Source organism: Macaca fascicularis, chromosome 6 (assembly GCF_037993035.2).
Source record: "Macaca fascicularis isolate 582-1 chromosome 6, T2T-MFA8v1.1".
Taxonomy (NCBI): domain Eukaryota; kingdom Metazoa; phylum Chordata; class Mammalia; order Primates; family Cercopithecidae; genus Macaca; species Macaca fascicularis.
In genome coordinates, this window is record NC_088380.1 from 138229651 (window position 1) to 138251773 (window position 22123).

Here is a 22123-nt window from a genome sequence, read left to right on the forward strand (position 1 = left end):
GGCCAACATAGTGAAACCTCGTCTCTATTTAAAATATAAAAATTAGCTGGGTGTGGTAGTGCAGGCTTATAAACCTAGCTATTCAGGAGGCTGAGGCACATAATCGCTTGAACCCTGGAAGGCAGAGGCTGCAGTGAGTTGAGATCATGCCACTGCACTCCAGCCTGGGCCACAGAGTGAGACACTGACTCAAATAAATAAATAAAGCATTAACTGGGAAAACTGTAGGTTGTGGGAGAGGGCTATATGAAAAAACTACTATTTGCTCAATTTGTCTGTAGATCTGAAACTGTTCAAATTAAGTCTATTCATTGTGTGCGTGGGCGTGGGCGTGCACAAACGCGTGCATCAAACTGGGAAAATAAAGTTACTTACAGCTATTTATACTCTTAACTGATAATAGACTGGCCAAGAACTACAGAATCTAAGAGAGAGGCATGTCTTAGAATTTACCATTTAGTTACTGTTTCGTTTTGCTGTCCCCTACTCCCACTCACAACATTCCAGAAGAAAAGAAAGAAGAGATAGTCATTATTCAGCCTGTGCAGGGCTAGCTCTTCAGACACAAACATGGATAGTATCAGAAGATGCACAAAAATCAGACTGCACTACAAATTAAAAAAGAATAAGGTCTAGATTAATGGCTATAAATCACCAACTCCTAAAACAGAAGTACAAACTAATAATCTTCAGAGGCCCAGCAGGAATAAACTTATACAATATATGGGTTAATACAACTGACTGAGAGAGATAAAGCCTAAAGAAAGCTTATCTGGCCTACAGGCCTAAAGGTTCAAATGTTTATTTAAAAAACGCAGTAGTCACATAAAATGTCTGCTGGCTGGCTAGAATTCCACCACCTACAATTTACCTGCTTTCAAAAATTATGTTCAACATTGAGAAAACAGAAAACCACTTATCTTGAGCTTAATATGGGCTTCTTTTTTCTCAACTGTAGAATACTTACTGAAATATCAAATCAATGGTGAGGATATGTATCCTAGGCAGGCCTAAACCATTAACATTTGGTTTAAGCAACTTCGTATAATTTACTTCCTAAATCATAAAGAAGATACCTAAACATTTATATTAAAACAATACAACTCAAAGAAATTCTCATCTCAAGCAAATAATCCTGATGTTAAAATTATTTCTATCTTACATTCGTAAAATCATCAAATTTCGTGTTTTCACATAACTTCCAGAAACACACAAACAGGGCTATACAAATTGAGAAGTTATGAAGCCAAAGTAGACTACACATTGGACAGCTCATAAAAATTGCTCTAAATTTCCTCTGCAAATGTATTTGATTTCTGCTATTCTTCATCTATAAGAAACATTTATATAACATTTTTATTTAATCATGAATGGCACCCAAAATGTGATAATCTCAACCTTTAAGGTTTAAGTACGAAGAAATGAAATTGTGAATAACTTTGCATATAATTCAGATATAAAGAGTGAAGATGCCAGTGAACAAAAAAAAAACACACTGATTACTGTATCACTAGAGTTTGTGTCCCAAAATGAAAAAGTTTTAGAGATTGATTTCAAAACAATGTGAATATGCTTAACACTACTGACCTGTACACTTAAAAAATGATTTATAAAGCTAAATCTAATGTTATAGATTTTTTACAATAAAAATATTAAATTGTTATTTGTTAGCATGCTTCATATAATAAAAAAAAGCCTAAAATTAACGTTAAAATAAAATTAATATATGGCAGAAATATCATCTCAAATATAGTTTTTGCCTGTACAAATTATTTCTTTCTAATACCAAAAAATAACATAAGTTGAAATTAAATCCTGTTTCTCTCTACATTTCCCCTAACCACTGAGTTTACTGTACAGAACAGTAAGACATATTTAACTAGCTTTTCATGTCTTTTATCCTAAACATTATGATGCATAAACCAAATGAATGAGTAGACATTATTCTCTTTCTCAATAATTGAGTTAAGTAAATGATTATTATACAATAGTCATAAAGTAAATTTCTTCAATTTAAATCTACCACTCTTTAGCTCAGTTTTTAAAAAAGTTTTATATATTTTAAAAGTTTTAAAATTTTATGTATATGTATGGCATGCCTACAGTTTCATCATAGCAATCCTGCAGTTTCACAAGCTAAAACAGCCTTTCACTCCAAGATGTGACGGTCCATTTAAACAAACAACAATCTAGAAGATCCCTGCCCCAGTAAGAGACCACAGAGTTGTCAGTTAAAAAAATATTTGGTTTTTCTAAAAGTAAGGTACATAGACTACTGGTAACAATAAAATTTACACAGTGGTACACAGTGTACATAATGTGGTATATAAATACACATTTATTATTACTATCATTGTTGAGACAGGGTCTCACTATGTTGCCCAGGCTAGTCTCAAACTCGTGAGCTCAAGCAATCTAACCACCTTGGCCTCCCAAAGTACTGGGATTACAGGCACATACCAATACGCCCTGCCCAGATACACATTTTAAATTTTAGTTACTATAAATTTATTTTTATAGCTAGTTTTATTATGGTAAAGCATATTGTTTCCCTATCTAGGATAATAAAGTTTCATGTTGAAATAAATTTATTTAGGTATAAAAGATGATCAAATTTAAAGAGAAACACTAAATTTAAAAAGTATACATGATACACAAATTTGGCAAAATTGTTAAGATATGATATAAGTAACGTAAGTTGGGAAGCACTGCTGTAGGTTATGTTTACCATAGGCCAAGTGTGGTGGCTCATGCCTGTAATCCCAGCACTTTGGGAGGCCAAAGCAGGCGGATCATTTGAGGTCAGGAGTTTGAGACCAGCCTGGCCAACACGGTGAAACCCCATCTCTACTAAAAATAAAAAAAAATTAGCCAGGCATGGTGGCATGCGTCTGTAATCCCAGCTACTGGGGAGGGTGAGGCAGGAGAATTGCTTGAACCCGGGAGGCAGAGGCTGCAGTGAGGCAAGATCACGTCACTGCGCTCCAGCCTGGGTGACAGAGCAAGACTCCACCTCAAAAAAAGAAGAAAAGAATGGTGCCACTAATGTCAAGCATTCTGCTAAGCACCTTACACACACAATCTCATTTGATCCTTATAACAATCTATTAGATTATTACTAAATTGAATTTACCTATTTTATACTAGAAAACTAGGGGTCAAAAATGCTAATGCACTTGCCCAAGATCACCAGAGGTAGTAAATGACAGAGCCAGGGTTAAAACCCACATCTGTCTGACAGATTCTAGAGTCTTAGTTTTCACTCCCTGTGCTATACTATCTCTTTAGTCTAACGGAGGAAAGATTGAGAAAATGAAGTAGACCTAAACCAAACCTCTTGTCAAGGGAGACATACCAGTCAGTTAGTATAATTCCCAACATAAGATCATTTGTAATATGTATGTTTGTCACATAGTTAGAAGACAGCTACAGTAGTTGTTGGGACTTCAGGTACAAGCTTTGTTGAGCCAGAAAACCCTGGCGGAAGGACTATTCACTGTGCCATATCTAGAGAAACGATCAAGCAACAAAGCCATTTAGAATATCAAGTTCATGTTCCTTATATCCATATATCCTTGTATCTCCTGTATTCAAGAATATCTGATTACTACCACTGGTTAAATACCACTTAACAGTCCCGACATCTAGGATCCCAAGAGAGAACAAAGCATACTTTTGCTAGAACAAGGGTCTTTCCTGGTCATATTTGCTTGTCAAATGGCCCAATACTGAAAAACATACCACTGACGGCTCTCAATGTGCTTGACTCTCAAGCACATTTGAGATGTAATAACATAGAAGCCAATGGTCTACTGAATTACACCATCATATGACTATAGGACAAAGAAATTAAATTTTATTAGAACAAATTAAAGAAAAGAAATAAATCTTCCTGTGTACACTATGAATTACTGCGTTATGGAAAGCTGGGGAATATGTACCTGAATTCATTTAGGGCATCAACTATTCGATTATATGCCAAACTCCTCTGACTGGCATCAGCTGATCTCCGGCTCATTTTCATAGCCTTGAAAACAATCATTAAGATAGTTAATTCTTATGTTAATCATGAGCAAAACATGGAAAAAGGAGTCTTTTTTAGACAGAGTCACATATTTATACAACGCTCTACCAAAATTCTTATCGAGAAAGAAATAAAGAAGGTAAATGCATTTATTGTGGCTTTTTCTTCTACACATTTGGTAATTAATGAATGGTTGAACAAAATTCAAAATTTTCAACTGTTTTCAATCTCTTATTTTTAAAACTGCAGACGACTGTCAACACATAAAAAAACTGATATTGACAGTTTCTGGGTTATAAAAAAACTTATTTTTCCCAAACAGAACAAGACATAATAACAACAACTCAATAACAACAACTCAGTAACAACAACTCATGGTTTTACGCTTATATTTCACAGATAACACTTCTATTAACTCTTTTTTTTTTTTTTTTTTCTGACAGAGTCTCACTCTGTCGCCCAGGCTGGAGTGCAATGGTGCAATCTCAGCTCACTGCAACCTCTGCTGCCTGGGTTCAAGCAATTTTCCTGCCTTAGCCTCCCAAGTAGCTGGGATTACAGGCGCCTGCCACCACACCTGGCTAATTTTTATAATTTTAGTAGAGACGGGGTTTCACCATGTTGGCCAGGCTGGTCTTAAACTCCTGACCTCGTGATCCACCCACCTCAGCCTCACAAAGTGCTGGGGTTATAGGCGTGAGCCACCGCACCCAGCCCTGTTAACTCTTTTCTAAAGATTTGCCCAGCCTAGCCAACATGGCAAAATCCTGTCTATACTAAAAATATGAAAATTAGCCAGATGTGGTGACACACGCCTGTAATCCCAGCTACGAAGGCGGCTGAGGCATGAGAATCGCTTGAATCCAGGAGTCTGAGGTTGCAGTGAGTCGAGATCATGCCACTGCACTCCAGCCTGGGTGATGGAGTAAGACTGTCTCGGGGGAAAAAAAAAAAAAAAAGGAATATAAAGATTCTACAGTAAGATATCTAAAGATAATAGCAATATTTGCTTTTTTTTTTTAGACAGAGTCCCCCTCTGTTGCCAGGCTGGAGTGCAGTGGTGGTGCAATCTTGGCTCACTGCAACCTCTGCCTCCCGGGTTCAAGCGATTCTCCTGCCTCAGCCTCCCGAGTAGCTGGGACTACAAGTGCATGCCACCATGCCCCGTTTTTGTCTTTTTAGTAGACACGGGGTTTCACCATGTTGGCCAAGATGGTCTTGATCTCTTGACCTCGTGATCTGCTCACCTCGGCCTCCCAAAATGCTGGGGTTATAGGCATGAGCCACCATGCCCAGCCAATATTTGCTTTCTTAAAATACATTTAGCCAAGGTTGAAAAGCCTTAATCTAGGTAGACAAAAAGGGGATCAGGATTAGGATATGGAGGTCAAAAAGAATTTAATCTTTTATACTTTTTCAAAGAGAATTGAATTCTGTATTCTTTATGTAATTACAAAGTGATTAAATATTGTTTAAAAAACACAATTAAGATGTCAGCCTACTTCAGGCCAGAAATCATGTTCCTGTACACCCGAAAGCTTCAGAGGGTAAAAGTAAAACATACTTCATGTTTTTTCAAACTGTTAAGATACTGGCAATTTATAAAGAAGTGAATATTATTTTGCTAGAATTTAGCAGCGTTCTTCCTTAATCTTATCAGGAATGCTATTTTTCACAAATCTCAAAAGGTAGAAGACTTCAAAATAATTGCCAAGGTGTTCAGAAACAAAATTCATACTTTTATTAAAAAAAAAGTTTGAAAACTGGCCCTAGAAGATAACTTCTTTGGATGGTACACTATTCACTATTATTTTCTATTCTTAATAATATTCTATCATTAAGTAACTACTATAGAACTTTAAAAATTAAGTCCCATTCACTTATGTAAAAGCATTCGTTTAATTTTATCTTTCAGCTTTAATAAAAAATGGGATACTACAATTGAACAAATATCCAAACAACTATAAGCATTAACAATGTACATTTTAGGTCGGGGTCCCAACCCCTGGGTCGTGGACCAGTACCCGTCAGTGGCCTGTCAGGAATTGGGTCGAACAAGTGAGTGAGTGAGCATTACTGTCTGATCGCTGCCTCCTGTCAGATCAGGGGCAGCATTAGATTCTCATAGGAGTGCATACCCTATTGTGAACTGTGCATGCAAGGGATCTAGGTTGCACGCTCTTATGAGAATCTAATGCCTCTGAAACCATGGCAACTGCCCCCCCTCCCCAGCCCTGTCCATGAAAAAATTATCTTCCACAAAACTGGTCCCTGGTTGCCAAAAAGGTTGGGGACTGCTGCTTTAGATTACAGAATTATCAAAGTGTTAAAATATGAAAACACTTGAAAAGTAATCTTTAATGAGTTCTATAATGCCTATTTCAAACTAACTCAAAATGTCAGTTCACCCACAACTTATTACTGTGTGTGATGACTTTGGCTAGACTACAAAATGTGAGAGCAGTCAATTGAAGAAATGTAATCAGTGTCTAACTTAAGAAAAGGTAAATGAAAATGGCCTTTACTCATGTGTTCAATAAAAAAGTACTGCTAATGAACTATTTTTTGACATATTCAATATGAATAACTAACATCTATGTCTTCTCTAGAGGCAGATGATCCTTAGTCACTAATGAGTTATTGAGATACATCCTTTCTAAACCATTCTAACGGGTCTACCCACCTCTCGTCTCTTATTCCAGTCTCTTCAAAACACACTACCAAGTGCTCGTTTCAGCAGCCATATACAAAACACACTGCCAAGTTAATCTCTCCAAAGTATAACTTGCAAACAGCCTTAAAGAAAAAGTCAGAACTCCCTGGCAAGCACTCTACATTCTTTGTCATCAGGTCCTCATTAACTTCGCCAGTTGTACCTCTCACTATTCCTCTTCATATCCTTTCCCCTCCACAGACTGTTGCAAAAAACTCTGGTGATAGCCACTGATTTTATCAGCTCAACTTCTGGGAATCTCCTCTAAAAAATAATCTGGAAAATTCGCCAAGATGTTAACAGTAGGGTAGCAACAATTGTGAAAAAGTAGAAATGGCCTAACAGGGAAACTATTACTTCAATTGAGGAGACCTACTAAAACATATGTGAGAACCATTTACAATAACTTGAGAAATGTGTATGTGACAATGGTGTTTTTTATTTTACTATTTGAGATAGGGACTCATTCTGTTGCTACAGTGCAGAGGCACAATCACAACTCACTACAGCCTTGACCTTCTGAGCTCAAGCGCTCCTCCTGCCTCATCCTCCCTAGTAGCTGAGACTACAGGTGTGCACCCCCATGCCTGGCAAATTTTTAAATTTTTTTTGGTAAAGACAGGGTCTTGCCATGTTGCACAATCTGAGTTTTCTTAAATGAGCATATAATTTGAAAAATGTAGACACAGCACAATCCCTACCAAGTAAAAGTACAATATGTATAGAAAAGGCCTACATAAGATTTTTCAGCAATGAGTTTACTGTGTTCCTTTCGGGAGGCAAGAATGTCAATTTTCTTGCTATTCTGCTATATTCGATTTTCAGAACTTTGTTTCAAAACATCCTGTACATCCTTCAAAATGCAGTCCAAATGAACTTCTTCCCAATAGGAAGTCATTTCACTTTCCCCCCAATTTCTAAAAAAACTTTTGTTTGTCCTTCCTTTTTAGCTTAGATTCTAATATTTCACAATTTACTTTACATATTTGTATTGTATATACTATCTCAGTAGCAATTGACAAAAGTGATCAATCCTTCCTTGAAATACTTTCTGTATTTGGCTTCCCCAAAAGAATAGTCTTGTTTTTTCTCCTAATTGAACAGCCAATCCTTTTCCTTCTCCTCTGCTGGTTCCTTCTCATCTCGTCAAACTCTTAATGTTAAAATGCACCACAACTCAGGCTTACCATTCTCTGTCCTCTCTTGCCAATCTCAATCAGTTTTATGGCTTTAAATACCATCTATACACTGATGACCTCTCTGGTAAACTCTAGACTTATAAAAACACTTGGATGTCCAGGATGCAAATATAAAAAAACCATCTTCCTTCATCAAATCTGTTTTGCTTGCAGTCTTTCTCACTTCAATGCTGGCAACTTCATCCTTCTAACTGCTTGCTAAAAAAATCTTAGAGTCAACTTTAATTGTTTTTTCTCCGATATGCCAATTCAGTACACCAGCTATTCACACTGGCTATTTATATTTCTTACCAATTCAATCACTAAAGTGGTTTGAGTATTCATCATCTGTCACCTGGATTACTGCAACGGTATGCTAATTGGTCTCACAACATCTACTTTTGCTCCTAGAAATCTATTATCCACCAGCAGTAAGAGTGATCCTCATAAATAATGTCATTCTTCCTCCACTCAAAACCCTCCAATGGTTTCCCATCTTTCATACTTTCGTAAGAATATATGCTAATGTTCTTACAATGGTATCTTATAAGGCCCTACATGATCTAGTCTCACTTCAACCCAGGCACTTTGGCTTCGTAATGCTGCTTAAGTATCAGGCTTACTCCTGCACTAAGGCCTTTGCCCCTGCCTGGAATATCTTGTTCCAGATGGTTGTAGCTCACTTGCTCCGTATTTCCGGACCACATTCACATGTCCTTTAATAAGGGGCATTCCTGACTAGCCTATAAGTAATCCTTCCTTCCAGGATTCCTTACATACCTTTCTCCATTTTATTTTTCTCCACAGGACTTACTACATACATCTATATTCACATGTTTATTTGCCCCATGAGATCAGAAGTGTTGCTTTTATCTCTTCTCTTTAATTGGTAGAATGGTGTCTACCACATTTTAGGCCCTCAAATATTTATTTACACAACAAATGGATGAATGATCTTACATCTTTTATTAGACAGTAAGCACCTTAAAAAGGGTTCAATCTATTTGCATCCACCAGAGCACTTTATAGGACACATGCACAATGTCTGTTAATTTTTCTGCCAAATGAATAAATATAATGCTTAATCAGGAGAGTAAGATTTTAAAAGAAAAAGATATAAATAAATATGCTTACCTGTTCTATTGCACTCTTTAATTTGTTCATGTGGCTTTCAAAGAGAGGAAAATGTGAAAAAAAGAATTCATTAAATTTGTTATTTTCATCTTCATCTTTGGATAATGAAAAGATTACCCCAATTGCAATCTTCTTTTTCCTCACAATTCCTGGGTTAGGGCCACAGCTTTCATCTGAGAGATTAAAGCTTTCTTCTATAGACCTTAAAAATAAATGTTTTTTTTAATTTACAAAAATAAAAATAATTAAATTCATAATTAAATCTTCTTGCTAATTAAATGTAGGAAAGCTAAGTCTTCTGCTGTTTTATCAAACAAACCTAAAATTTCATACCAATTGTATATCTCTTTAAGAAATCTACTGGCTATTCTTTCAGGTTCACGTTTTTGTAAGAAATTTTACTACAGAGTCAGATTGGGAACATTTTTTGGTCCAATGAGAAGTTACTAAAGAAGTACATAATCCAAATTCATAATCAACCAAAAAGTGGCTAAATTTTAAGATTTATAGATGAGTCTGGTACAATCTTTTCCCTGTTCTAGGACCTTCTGGTCTCTGTTTTTGATTTCAGCAGTAAAGTCAAAGATGAAGGAATAAAGAAAATAAAAAAGAAGAGAAAACAAGAACTTTTAGTATCTACAGTTGTACTTAATGTAGATTAAAAAAATCTTTCAAGAATGAATTACCTTGCCAAAATAAAAACATGAAAAACTGAAATATCAAAACATGTAGTACATAAATCAAAGACCTGAACATAAAACTCTTAGAAGAAAACAAAGGGTAAAGGCGTCATGCATCATGACACTGATTTGGCAATGGTTTCTTGGATATAACACAAAAAAGCACAGTCAACAAAGGAAAAAAAAAAACTGGACGACATACAAATTTAACCTTCTGTGCATCAAAAGACGCTATCAATGTAGTAAAAAGGCATCCCACAGAATGTAAAAAAAATTTACAAATCATATACCTGATAAGGGATTAATATCTAAAATATATACAGATTTTCCACACCTCACCAACAAAGCAAAAAAAAATACAATTATAATATGGGCAAAGGACTTAAATACACATTTCTCCAAAAAAGATATACAAATAGCCAATAAGAATGTGAAAAGATGCTCAAGTTGGATGTGGTGCCTCATGCTTATAATCCTAGCACTTTGGGAGGCTGAGGCAAGTGGATCACTTGAGACCAGAAGTTCTACTAACCTGGGCAACATGGTGAAACTCCATCTCTACCAAAAAAAAAAAAAATTAGCCAGGCGTGGTGGCAAGCCTGTAGTTCCAGTTATTTGAGAGACTGAGGTGGAAGGATCACCCGAGCCCAGGGAGGTTGAGGCTGCAGTGAGCCGTGATTGTGCCACTGCACTCCAGCCTGGGCAACTCAAAAAGGAAAGAAAAGAAAAGAATAGAAAAGATGTTCAACTTCACTAATTATTAAATACAAATAAAATCCACAATGAGGAACCACTTCAGACCCAGTAAGATGGCTATTATCAAAAAAACAGAAAATAAGTGCTGGTGAAGATATGGAAAAATTGGAACCAATGTGCATTGCTGGTGGGAATGTAAAATGGGACAGTAACCATGGAAAACAGTGTGCAGCATGACAGTTCCTCACAAATTTAAAAACCAAATTACCATATGATCCAGCAATTCCACTTCTAGGTATATAATCAAAAGTACTGAAAACAGGGACTTGAACAGGTATTTGCACACTCATGTTCATAGCAGCATTATTCACAATAGTTAAGAAGTGGAAGCAACCCAAGTGTCCATCACTAGATAAATGGATAAACAAAATGTGGTATGTATGTACAATGGAATGTTATTCAGTCATAAAAAGGAATGAATTTCTGACACATGCTACAACATCGATAAACCTTGAAGACATTATGCTAAATGAAATAAGGCAGACACAAAAGGACAAGCAGTGTATGATTTCATTCATACCTTGTATGAATTCATAAAGACAGAAAATAGAATGGTGGTTACAAGAGGAAGGGAAGGGAGAAATGAGGAGTTATGCTCAATGGATACAGAGTTTCAGCTGGGAAGAGGAAAAAGTTCTGGAGTTGGATGGTGATGATGGTTGCACAACAATATGAAGGTACTAAAACAAATGTCACTGAACTGTACACCTAAAAATGGTTAAAATTATAATTTATTATGTATAACTGACCACAATTTTTTAAATGTAGTAAATTTTAAAAGTTTTCAGTTTCAAACTTAAAATACACAGAATACAAGTCCAGGCTCTAAAAATCCATATAAAATTGTGTTTAAGGAACTATTCAATCTTGTTCTGTGTTTAAAGTTCCAACTTACCATCTAGGAAATACCCCATTTTCCAAACTTGTTGTTTGGCTGCGTCGCCAACGTCGCTGGTAGCTGCTGGCACAACTTCGGGTAAGTGAGGAGTTTGGGGAAGGAAATGGAGTGATCAGCAAGCTGCTGAGAGATGCTGTTAAGTCAGAAGAACAACAAGTATTAAGTCAATAATGACTAAGCATAATGATAAATTTTTTTTAACAAAATTACGAATAAGTTAAGTTAAACTTGATTTTGCTTCATGAGCCTCTCAAATGTCCATTAAAAGAACACATCCTTCTTGCAGCAAGGTCTCAGATGAGAAAAATCATATATTAACAATGTATCAGCAAAAAACTCTGAGACAATACCCTTTTGGCATTCCCCTCTAGGGACTCCAGAAGAAAATTATACTTTACAACAAGGCATTATCCCTTTGGCCACTGGACTGACTGTCCCTTAACTTAGCTGAATCCTTTTAGTTCTGAAATTAAAGGAAATCGGATGCTGTTCAAATTTAATGCAGCAGCTGGGTTTTAAGAACAAGCTATTGAAAATAAGTGTTTGAACGGCATTTAAAGAGGTCATTTACAAGTACTCATGGATCATGTGTGCACATGTAGTCAAAGCTACCACTTTTAATTAAGAATCATGACTATACCTACTAAGCTCCAAAAAAAGAACGCTCTCTGGAGCATCTAAGGTGACAAACACATTCCAGCAGACTCCACTCTGTAACGGCTGCAATCCCCTGATCTTGGGGATTATCCCTTCCCAAAACACTTCTCTGAAATCTGTAAGATATGTTTACTGCCTGAGGTGTTAAGAGCTACAACTGCTGATTTTTCATTAGGCTAGGGGATTTTCATTAGGCTTTTCCCCACTGGATTTAGAGAGGGTAAGACTTGCCATTAAGGGCTTACTTTTGTTTGACAATATTCCAGACTTCTATCTTTTATGATCATAAGGACATACTGAAAATGTATATTCAAAACAGGGAACTATTATCATCACTATTAAAAAGGTACAGGTCAGATGATAAATTATTTTGGACACCGGCACTACAAACTGAGACACTTTCATTACGAAGATCCATTCATTTTAATTCTGACAAATTCAATGACAGAGGATAAAGCTGTATGTGCCATGCAAACATCTAGATCATCAATGAACTCATTCTAAACTACTTTAGAATGCAGATTCTAAATGCAGACCATATTTTATCAATTAGTATTATAAAACCTTATAGTCCAAGATTGGGTATGTACAACTAAATCTGGGTGTGACTTCAGTGAAAAATAAAATGCTGTCCTAAGTCTAGAAAAAATATATTTCACTGCGTTCTAATATTAAAAATAACCCTATTAGAAAAAGAAGAAGGCATACATTAACTTAAATGGCATATATTAATCCAATAACTTGAAGCAGCCTAACAGATCAGTCTAGCCAGACACTTCAATTTATAAAGAATATAACTATAAATAAATTAATTTATCATCTCTCGAATCTTAAATAATGAGAATTAAATTCCTGCCAGGGAAGACTAAATCTCTAGATTATATAGAAGCAAAGGGTATTAAAAGAAATATACTCTAGATTCTTTAAAACAAAAATAAGAAACTCAATTAGAAAAGAAAGATGAGATTACTTGAAAAACACAAGCCATTATTATTAGAGTAGTGGTTGGCAACCCTAGCTATCCATGAGAATCAAGTGTTAGGTTTTGCATTTGTTTTGTTTCTCAAATACAGATGCCTAGAGATGCCTTCTCTAGGTTACATGAGAGTCTTTGAAAGTAGAGTTCAGGCACTTGAATTTTTTTTAAAACTTTTCCTTGTTATTCTATCTAACACACACCTAGGGATTCCAATATATGGCAAGTTTATATTTTTCATTTATACTCAAAACTGAATCATAGAACAATTTCGACAGTAGAGCCATTTAATGTAACAACACATGCAATCACATTGAATTAAGTTTCTTATATCTAACAGTAATTCAAGCCTAAAATTACTCCTCCTTTTACTTATGCCCCAACACACACTTTTCTTTTTAGCTAAAATGACTTTTTTCTGAGCTTTTGTCTGGATAACTGCTATTTATTTCTCAAAATACAACTCAATCATCATTCTTCTGTAAAGCTTTGTTGGTATCCCTGCCCCTTGCCCAAGCTAAGTGTAGTGCTCTTTCTCTGAAGCTTTTTGCACAGGCCTATCACTAAATGCATCACACAATGAACTATGACAGATGATTTTCCTAATTTTTCTCCCAGTAGACTCCATACTTCTGTGTCCCTTAAAGGTAGACTCTGGGCTTTAATTTTTTAAATGTCTACCATGTTTCAATAAATGTTTGCTAGACCTACAAATTTTGGAAGAGTCCATATTTGAAAAAAAAAAAAAGTATAATACTGATTCAAAATGCCTATGCTTTTCTGGGCAAGAGACAATATGACAATTTAAACTTTAGTTAGCAGCAAGTAAATATAAGCAACTGTGGTTTTTTTACTACAGTTTCTAACCAGTTTTCTGACCAATGTTTTTCTTCTTATACTCACTAAGCTTCAACCAGTGTACTTTACTCTGGCTTTAGTTCACCCTGGCTTTATTCTACTCAGCACACTTAAAAGTAAACATGAAAAATGTTAAATTTACAAGACTTTGCTCTGGTCTTTCCACAGTTCTCTTGTAAGGCTAATATCAATATGAACAAATTTGATAATAAAGGGAGGGACAAAAAAGAAAATTAATGCCAACAGCAATCTCATAAAAAACTGAATACAAGAACCTGACATTACCAGACCGTGCTATGCCACTGTCTCTGTCCTCATTGAGCTCTCTTCCAGGCATGTCCATTGGGTTGCTGTGAACTATAAATAAAGATGAAACTGTCAGTTACAAAATATATTGCTATTCAGGTGGATGAACAGCTCCTTTTAAATAGCAAACAAAATCATGCTCATCTCATTGCATTCCCTTATTTTTTCGATAGCATGACACCAACCCAACACCAAGAGCTATTACTCAGTTGAACAAGCTTTGAGAGCTCTGTGAAGATTTGATACACAGTATGAGAATCTAAAACATAATACCTAAAGAAGCAAGGAGTGACTAAAAGTCATATTTTAGAAGCATATTCAATGACAGATAATTACAATATACTATTAAATGAAAAAAAAGCAAGCTACTGAACAGTATGAGCACTTGCTGGGACCAAGTGGTGGGTATATCATAGTTTACTGTACTGTTTCTGCCTATAACAATGTATGTTTCAAAATTCTCCATAATAAATTGAGAAATTTGTTTTGAGAAATTTGTTTGAATAGTATGATCCCAATTGTGTTTAAAAAACAAAAAAGCAGGTATTTCTGGCTGATAAAACAGCTAATACATATTTTTGCCTTTTAAAAATGTTTTCCAAGTTTTCTGTAAATATGTATTTGCTATATCTAATATTTATAGGGAAAGAAAATATTATTCAAAACAAGAAGGGCTAAATTGATACCAATTTGAGCACAATGAAGAGTAAATATGTTCACATTCTAATAATTTCCACTAAAAGGTTACAATGTTAGGTAATCTGCTAAAACGTGTGAAATAAGGTATATGATTAGAATCCTGGATATATACACATGAACACACTATACAATCATCAACTTGATTATGTAAGCAAATATAGTCATGTATGCTTTTTACAGAGCATTACAGTGGTGCTTGTTCATCTAAATCTTAGCTCCAAGAAAAATTGTTCTTATGGAATAGTGTAGATCAGAAATTTTACAATAATAACAAGATAGGATAATTTTCTGCAATTGGTGAACTAGGGTACAAAAGCTACTCAGCCATGGAAACAAGACAGTGTCACATTAAAAATTCCAAGTGGTATCATAAGAAATACAGTTCATACTAAGTTTTGGTTTCAGATTCTAAAGTTAAAATTATTATGCCACAAGAGAAATGGCAAACCAAAATTTCATAAAAATGTCAATTCTACTGATAACTCAGTGTCTGGAAACTTTAAGAACATGTTCAGTAGAAAGGAATTAAGTTCTTATACTTCCTAAAGCAATGTTTTCTTAACCACAACCTCACCAATTGCATTCATCTACTGTCTTGTTTCCACAGCTTAACTACAGAGTCTAGCCGTTGGGGCACACCAACTAGTCTACCCACACAGCACATCGCAAACCTGCAAAGAAAGAGGCGCTCCTGATCAGGCGGAGCGGACCCTGCTCAGAGAATGCCCGCCTGGGGCTGCAGAACTGTGAAAGACCTACATGGCAAAAACGTAAAATACACATGAAAGAGGACTGTTAGAGAAGCCACAATGCGTCAGGGAAAAAAGGTGAGCTAAGGCAGCACAAGAGCAGACCAACAAATATGGATGGAAACTTTTAAACTAAATAAGAATTCAAGCTGTCTTCCCATTTTTGAAACAGGATGATGTTTCTTTAGTCATGATTTATATCAAACAACAACTTCATGTATTTTTACTAATAAATCTATATGTAATAAAAACAAGCTTCTGCTATATAAAGTAAAAATTATTTTAAATGTTCAATCCTTTCTAATGTAAAACAGTATTTTTAAAGATTTGAAAAAGTATGATAATGTTATTTATCTAAACTGATATTTGCCAAATAAATTTATTTTTTTAAAGTTGTTTTAAGATTACAGTATGTGCCTACAACTGAAGTGAGGAGAAAACCACCTAAGCACTTGGCACACAGCATACAATAGGGTGCAAAACCAGCAAAGAGATCTTACTGACATTAAAAATTGGTTTTTCTAACCCAGTGACAAGTTACAAAGTAATGGAAGAAACCAAGGTTACTAAACCAGGAGTCAGTCACTGTGGAAGGAGGAACACAAATGACACTCATCCGGGACCAGACTCCCAGCTGTTCAAGAGAAGTAGCTGCCACATGCATCATCAAGAAAAGGTTAATTGCAGTCTGAAGACCCAAGAAGGGCATTATGGCCTGAAAGCAAGCAGCTGGGTTACCTGTTAGCTATGCTTCATAAAAATAGTCTAAACAGCCATGAAGGACATTTATCTAGGATAGAATAGGGGGCTTTCTGTTTTAAAAAGTGACAATTACATTTTTCTTCTTTCCTTTTTTGAAACAGGATTTTGCTCTGTCATGTAGGCTGGAATGCAATGGCATAATCGTAGCTCACTGCAAGTTCTAACTCCTGAGCTACAGTGATCTTCCCTCCTCAACCCTCCCCATGAGCCAGGTGCATGTCACCAGGCCCAGCTAATTTTGAAAACTTTTTAGTAGAGACAAAGTCTTGCTACATTGCCCAAGTTGATCTCCAATTCCTGGGCTCAAGTGATCCTCCTGCTCTGGCCTCCTAAAGTGTTGAAATTACAGGCATGAGCCACTGTGTCCAGCCAACTGTAGTTTTCAAATTGCTAACAGATATTATTTTTCTGTAGCAATAACTTCTATAATTATAGCACATGTACAGCAATCCTTCATGTCTCAATGATCAGCTCTTTAATTCGTCCTAGCTTTCTTTTCCTAGTTACTTCAAAAATTATTTACTTCTTTAAACTCCTTCCCTACCTCTTCTTCTCAGCATAAAACTTTTGCTTCCTAGAGTATGCACATGCATATATGCACATACACACAGTAGAATTAACCAGATTGGAACCCTTTTTTTCCTATCATCCTGCTTCAAAACTTACTCTCTCACTCATCCTTGCCTCCTTCCTGCCTAAGTAGTCATGTTATTCAAGTCTTACAACGTTCCAGGGACTTATTAAAAAATCCTAAGTTCCTCCCTCCCTTCCAAAGTTAACTCTAAGTCAGCTAGGACCCCAATCCCCCATTCTTCTTCAAAAACCTCCTTCTATCAATTATTACTTCTAGTCTTTAATTTCATGCTCCTTATAACTTCCTTTTTCTGTCAACACTTAAACATAGTCAAGTCTCTTCCACCACCCTCCATATATCTAATCCTACAGCAATTCAGCAGTTCTCAAAATGTCATCCAAGCACCCGTGGGGTCCCCGAAACTTTCAGGGGGTCTGTGAAGTTCTCCATTTTCCAACTACACATCTGTGTGAGACAGATTTTCTTGATACACTTCAATGAAAATAACATATCACAAAAGACTGAATACAGAGGCAGATATGAGAATTTAGCTGTATCCTCATCCAAAAATTAAGGAGACTTATAAAAATGTAAAACAATGCCACTCTTCTTACTAATTTTTTGGAAGCCTGTAATAACATGAAAGGGAGTATCAGTGTAATTTTTCAAGGATTTACTAAATATTCTTCAATTTTTTGTTGTAATTTCTAATAATTTATCGATAGTTGTAATCCACATAAACAAAAGTTCTCTGCAGTCCTCGATAATTTCTGCGTGTGTAAAGGGCTCCCAAAACCAAAAAGTTTGAGAATCACTGCTTGCATCTTGGACAAGTCCAAACTCTGAGTCATCCCAATTCTGATATCTATTCTCCCCACTGAAACTGCTCATCTAGGCCAGCAAAAGCCTTCCTGTTGCTTAATTTAGTACATATTCTCTTATATTACCTTATAGCAGTAACTGATGCTGATTATATTACACTGTAAACTTTTTTCCCATGTAACACACTCTCTGTATTTTTCCCCCTCAGTCTCTGTTTGTGTGCTTTTCTTCTCCTACCCTTTTTTTTTTTTTTTTGAGACAGAGTCTCGCTCTGGCTGCAGTGCAGTGGCGTGATCTCGGCTCAACTGCAAGCTCCGCCTCCCGGGTTCACGCTATTCTCCTGCCTCAGCCTCCCAAGTAGCTGGGACTACAGGAGCCACCACGCCCGGCTAATTTTTTTGTATTTTTAGTAGAGACGGGGTTTCACCATGTTAGCCAGGATGGTGTCGATCTCCCAACCTCATGATCCGCCCGCCTCAGCTTCCCAAAGTGCTGGGATTGCAGGCATGAGCCACCGTACCTGGCCTCGTACCCCTTGTTAAAGCCAGCATTCCCCAGGGTTCCATCTTCAACAATCTTTCCTTCTCATTCTTTACATTTCCTAGGTCATCCTCTATTCCCGTGCTTTCAATTATAATTTATGTCCTGATGATTCTCAAATCCACAGAATATACAGCTAACTGGTCAACTTCTATTATTTTTAAATTATTAAACACTCATCCATTTTTATGTTAAAGAGAATACCCTACAATATACCTATCTAACTAGCTAACAACAATGGATTTCTTCACTTGGATATTCCGGTACTTCCAATTGAACATGCCTAAACCTAAAATCATCAATTCTGATTTCTTCTATACCCCTTAGCGAAGAGCACCCATATCCATGCAATTAAACAGCCAGCAAAGTGCCAAACTTGATTCTTCCTTTTGCCTCACCTCTTCTAATTAGCTAATCTGGTCCACTCTATGTCCCTTACTGAATTTCTCAACAACTATCCCCACTGACACTAATTTACTATAGGTACCACTATCTGTCATTTGGAGTACCATGAGTAGCCTTCTAATATGGGCCTTTTCTCAAGACCACTTGCTTACCTGAATCCATTCCTACTGCAGTTAGAATACTCTTCTACAGATACAAATGTAATTTGATTGTGTTTGTTATATTCCGAAAATTACTCTGTGGTGGCCTTGAGAATGTATCTCAAAGATCTCCAACTATAAAGAGTATGTTGATTAAGAACCCCTGATGAAATCCACTGGCACATTTGTGCAAGGACACATAGCTGATAGGCTGCTCCCAGCCAATGGTTGAACACAGTAGGTATACTAAGGCAGGCCCATTTTGGGGAGACATGGGACACTTCTGACAACCAACTTTGACTCAAATAATTCCCAGGGCCTTGCCAAACCTCCCTTGAACTGTATAGCTGGCTTGAGACACTTCCAGTCAACACTCTATCCCTCTCTCCTTCATTCATGGTCAGACTTACATCACAATTTGATGGGTCTCTCGGCCTTTCCCAGCATTTTCCTCATTTTCCTTTACACAGTCATTTTCCCTAACACAACTGTTGCATGTTTAACCCTGTCTTGGCACCTGCTAAAAAAAACAGGTAAAGGACCTGAACCAACATATCTGCACTGGTGCCCAACTACACTAAACCAAGCATTAACTCTAAATTCCTCAGTGTGGCCTACAGTGCGTTTTGTGATCTACCTTTTGCTCCATTCTTTCTTTTTCATTTACTTTACCCCTACTCTGTGCTCCATACATACTGATTTATTCACATTCTTTCCATACTCTATGATCTTTTGCCCCTAGGTCTGTGTACATACTATTGCTTCTTCACAGAACATTTATTTCCCTAGCCATCTGGCTAATCCTTCAAGCTTAGGCCTCATGTCCTCAAGAAAGCCTTCCTTGACTCTCCAGAACTGAACTGAGTGCTTCTCCTTATTTTAATCACACCCTGCTCTTAACCCTGTCTAAGAATTTACCATAATATACTGTAATTGTTGTATTACTTTTCTGACTTCCACTAACTATAAATCCATTGAGGCAGGAACTGTGTCTGGTTCACCACTGTATCTTCAGGGCCTAACAGAGTGTTTGGCATATTACAGGTGCTCACCACATACTTATCGATTGATTGATTGATTGGAAATTGAAAGAAAGTAAGAAATAGTAGACATGCAAAAAAATCCTTGACTGACAATTAAAAGAGTGCAAATGTTGCTCATTATTTAAAGTCAGTAGTATGTAAAATGGATTTTCTACTCTACATTAAAAGAGAGGACAAGTATATCTAACCTCTATAGTATAATTTACCTTTATAAGTAATAATGGATTTGTGTTATTAAAATGAATTCCTTTTGGCTGGGGCACGGTGGCTCACACCTATAATCCCAGGACTTTGGGAGGCTGAGGCGGGTGGATCACTTGCGGTCAGGAGTTCGAGAACATCCTGGCCAACACAGCAAAACCCTGTCTCTACCAAAAATACAAAAATTAGCTGGATGTGATGGCACGTGCCTGCAGTCCGTTACTTGGGAGGCTGAGGCAGGAGGATCGCTTGAACCCGGGAGACAGAAGTTGCAGTGAGCTAAGATCACACCACTGCACTCCAGCCTGGGTGACAGAGTGAGACTCCATCTCAAAAATCAAAAACAAACAAAAACTCATAATTACTTTCAACTTTCAACAAGTCCCTTGAGCTTTGAAAAGTATCACATTATAAAGAAAAAAGATTTCATTCTTTGTCACATTTTTCCTTTATTTAAAAAAATGAAGTAATCAGGCAAGTTAAGAAAAAGTAGAACTATTTTTCTATAACACACACACATTATAAAGTATAAGCCTAACACTATGACTAGTGCACAGTAATAGGTGTTTTATAAGCGATTGCTCATTTGAATGAACACAAATTATAAAAAATAAATAGGATGTCATACAGTTCAAGTTGGAAGAAAAAACTGTTTTCTACTAATATATAACAAATATTTATTTAAATTAATTATGAATAAAAGTTCTTACTAAACAGAAAATGAGAGAAATATTAATACTATTCTAATTGCTATCCCATTCCCTTGGCTACTATACAGCTTTTTATGCACCAGAAATATCGCAATACAGCAGCAGTTCACTTGAGCTGTTTAGAAAAAATGACCAGAAATTTTAGAAAGTCTGTCACTTTAAAATGTAGTACTTAAATACCAACAATCAGCTAACCAAAGTACTAAATGAATTGTTATTCTAATAAATCTTTTAAGAAACATCAAATTTGAACATCTGCTCATCTGAATTACAGGTCACAAAAACAAGCATCATTTTAAAATGACTTTTATGGTTAGGGAAGACAGAAGGAAGAAGATGTAGTAGTCTTCCTCAGCTGAAATAGCCAAAAGAACTACTAAGGGCTTTTCTTATCACTGACACCTTTCAAAAATGCTTCAAATTTAACAATGAAAAACAACGAAGACAAATTAGATATATCTAAAGCAGTCTCTTTATCAGATACAAAATAAATACTGTGTTCAAATATATGAAAAATATGTTTTCCAAATAAATGTTATACATACTGGCAATTTAAAAGGCTCTTCCACTTATAGTATTTGAAATTCTTTGTTATGACAGATCTGCATTATTAAGGAATAACTTCAAAAAACACTTGTTACACTGTTAATATTTTTTAAACTTATAAAATCAAAGGAACCATTTACCTATATTTCCAAGCAGTCCATTAATAACTGTGTTATTATCAGCCTTTAATGTATTGTTGTCCTGATTGATGAATTCAAGACTATCTTGTAGCCTATGGAGGGTGAGAGAAAAATTAATTCCAAATTCATTTTATGGTTTAAGGGCAATTCGTTGGACATCCTGATGAAATTTTAAGCACACAAAGTTTCTTCCTATTAGCATTACAAATTAACTAACATAATCATTTAAATCAGAGGTTGGTAAACTATAGCCTAAGTGCCAGATCTAGTCTGCTGCCTCTTTTTGTAAATAAAGTTTTATTGGAACACAGCCATGCCCATTCATTTATATACTGTGTATGAATGCTTTGATGCTGCAACAGCAGAGCTGAGAAACTATAACCCATTGTCTGGCTCACAAAGCCAAAAATATTTACTATCTGGATCTTTAAAGAAGTTACTGAACCTGATTTAGATTACAAACAAGGTTTCCCCTCATATTTTAGACCTAAAAATATTTTCTAATTATCTGTTAGGGAGAGGTGGAAGCTAGGAGGAAGAAGAGGAGAATAAATCATTAGGCAAATATCCAAAAACTATCTTTAGTCTAATATATTACAAATAACCTATATG

The 22123-nt window shown here is 36.0% G+C and overlaps 1 protein-coding gene across 6 annotated transcripts in view; it reads right to left on the minus strand.

Moving 5' to 3' along the window:
- FNIP1 (folliculin interacting protein 1) overlaps positions 1–22123 on the minus strand; it is a 160303-nt gene that overhangs the window by 53219 nt on the left and 84961 nt on the right. For 4 of the 6 annotated variants that reach the window (XM_045394887.2, XM_005557701.4, XM_065545875.2 and 1 more), the window contains exons 6-11: positions 21512–21603; positions 15551–15634; positions 14160–14231; positions 11381–11516; positions 9050–9251; positions 3942–4027 (exon numbers count right to left, since the gene is read on the minus strand). In XM_045394887.2, the coding sequence (XP_045250822.2) occupies positions 3942–4027; positions 9050–9251; positions 11381–11516; positions 14160–14231; positions 15551–15634; positions 21512–21603 (672 nt within the window). The remainder of the gene's footprint in view (positions 1–3941; positions 4028–9049; positions 9252–11380; positions 11517–14159; positions 14232–15550; positions 15635–21511; positions 21604–22123) is intronic. The other 2 variants (XM_073994159.1, XM_005557703.4) reach the window with 1 other exon arrangement.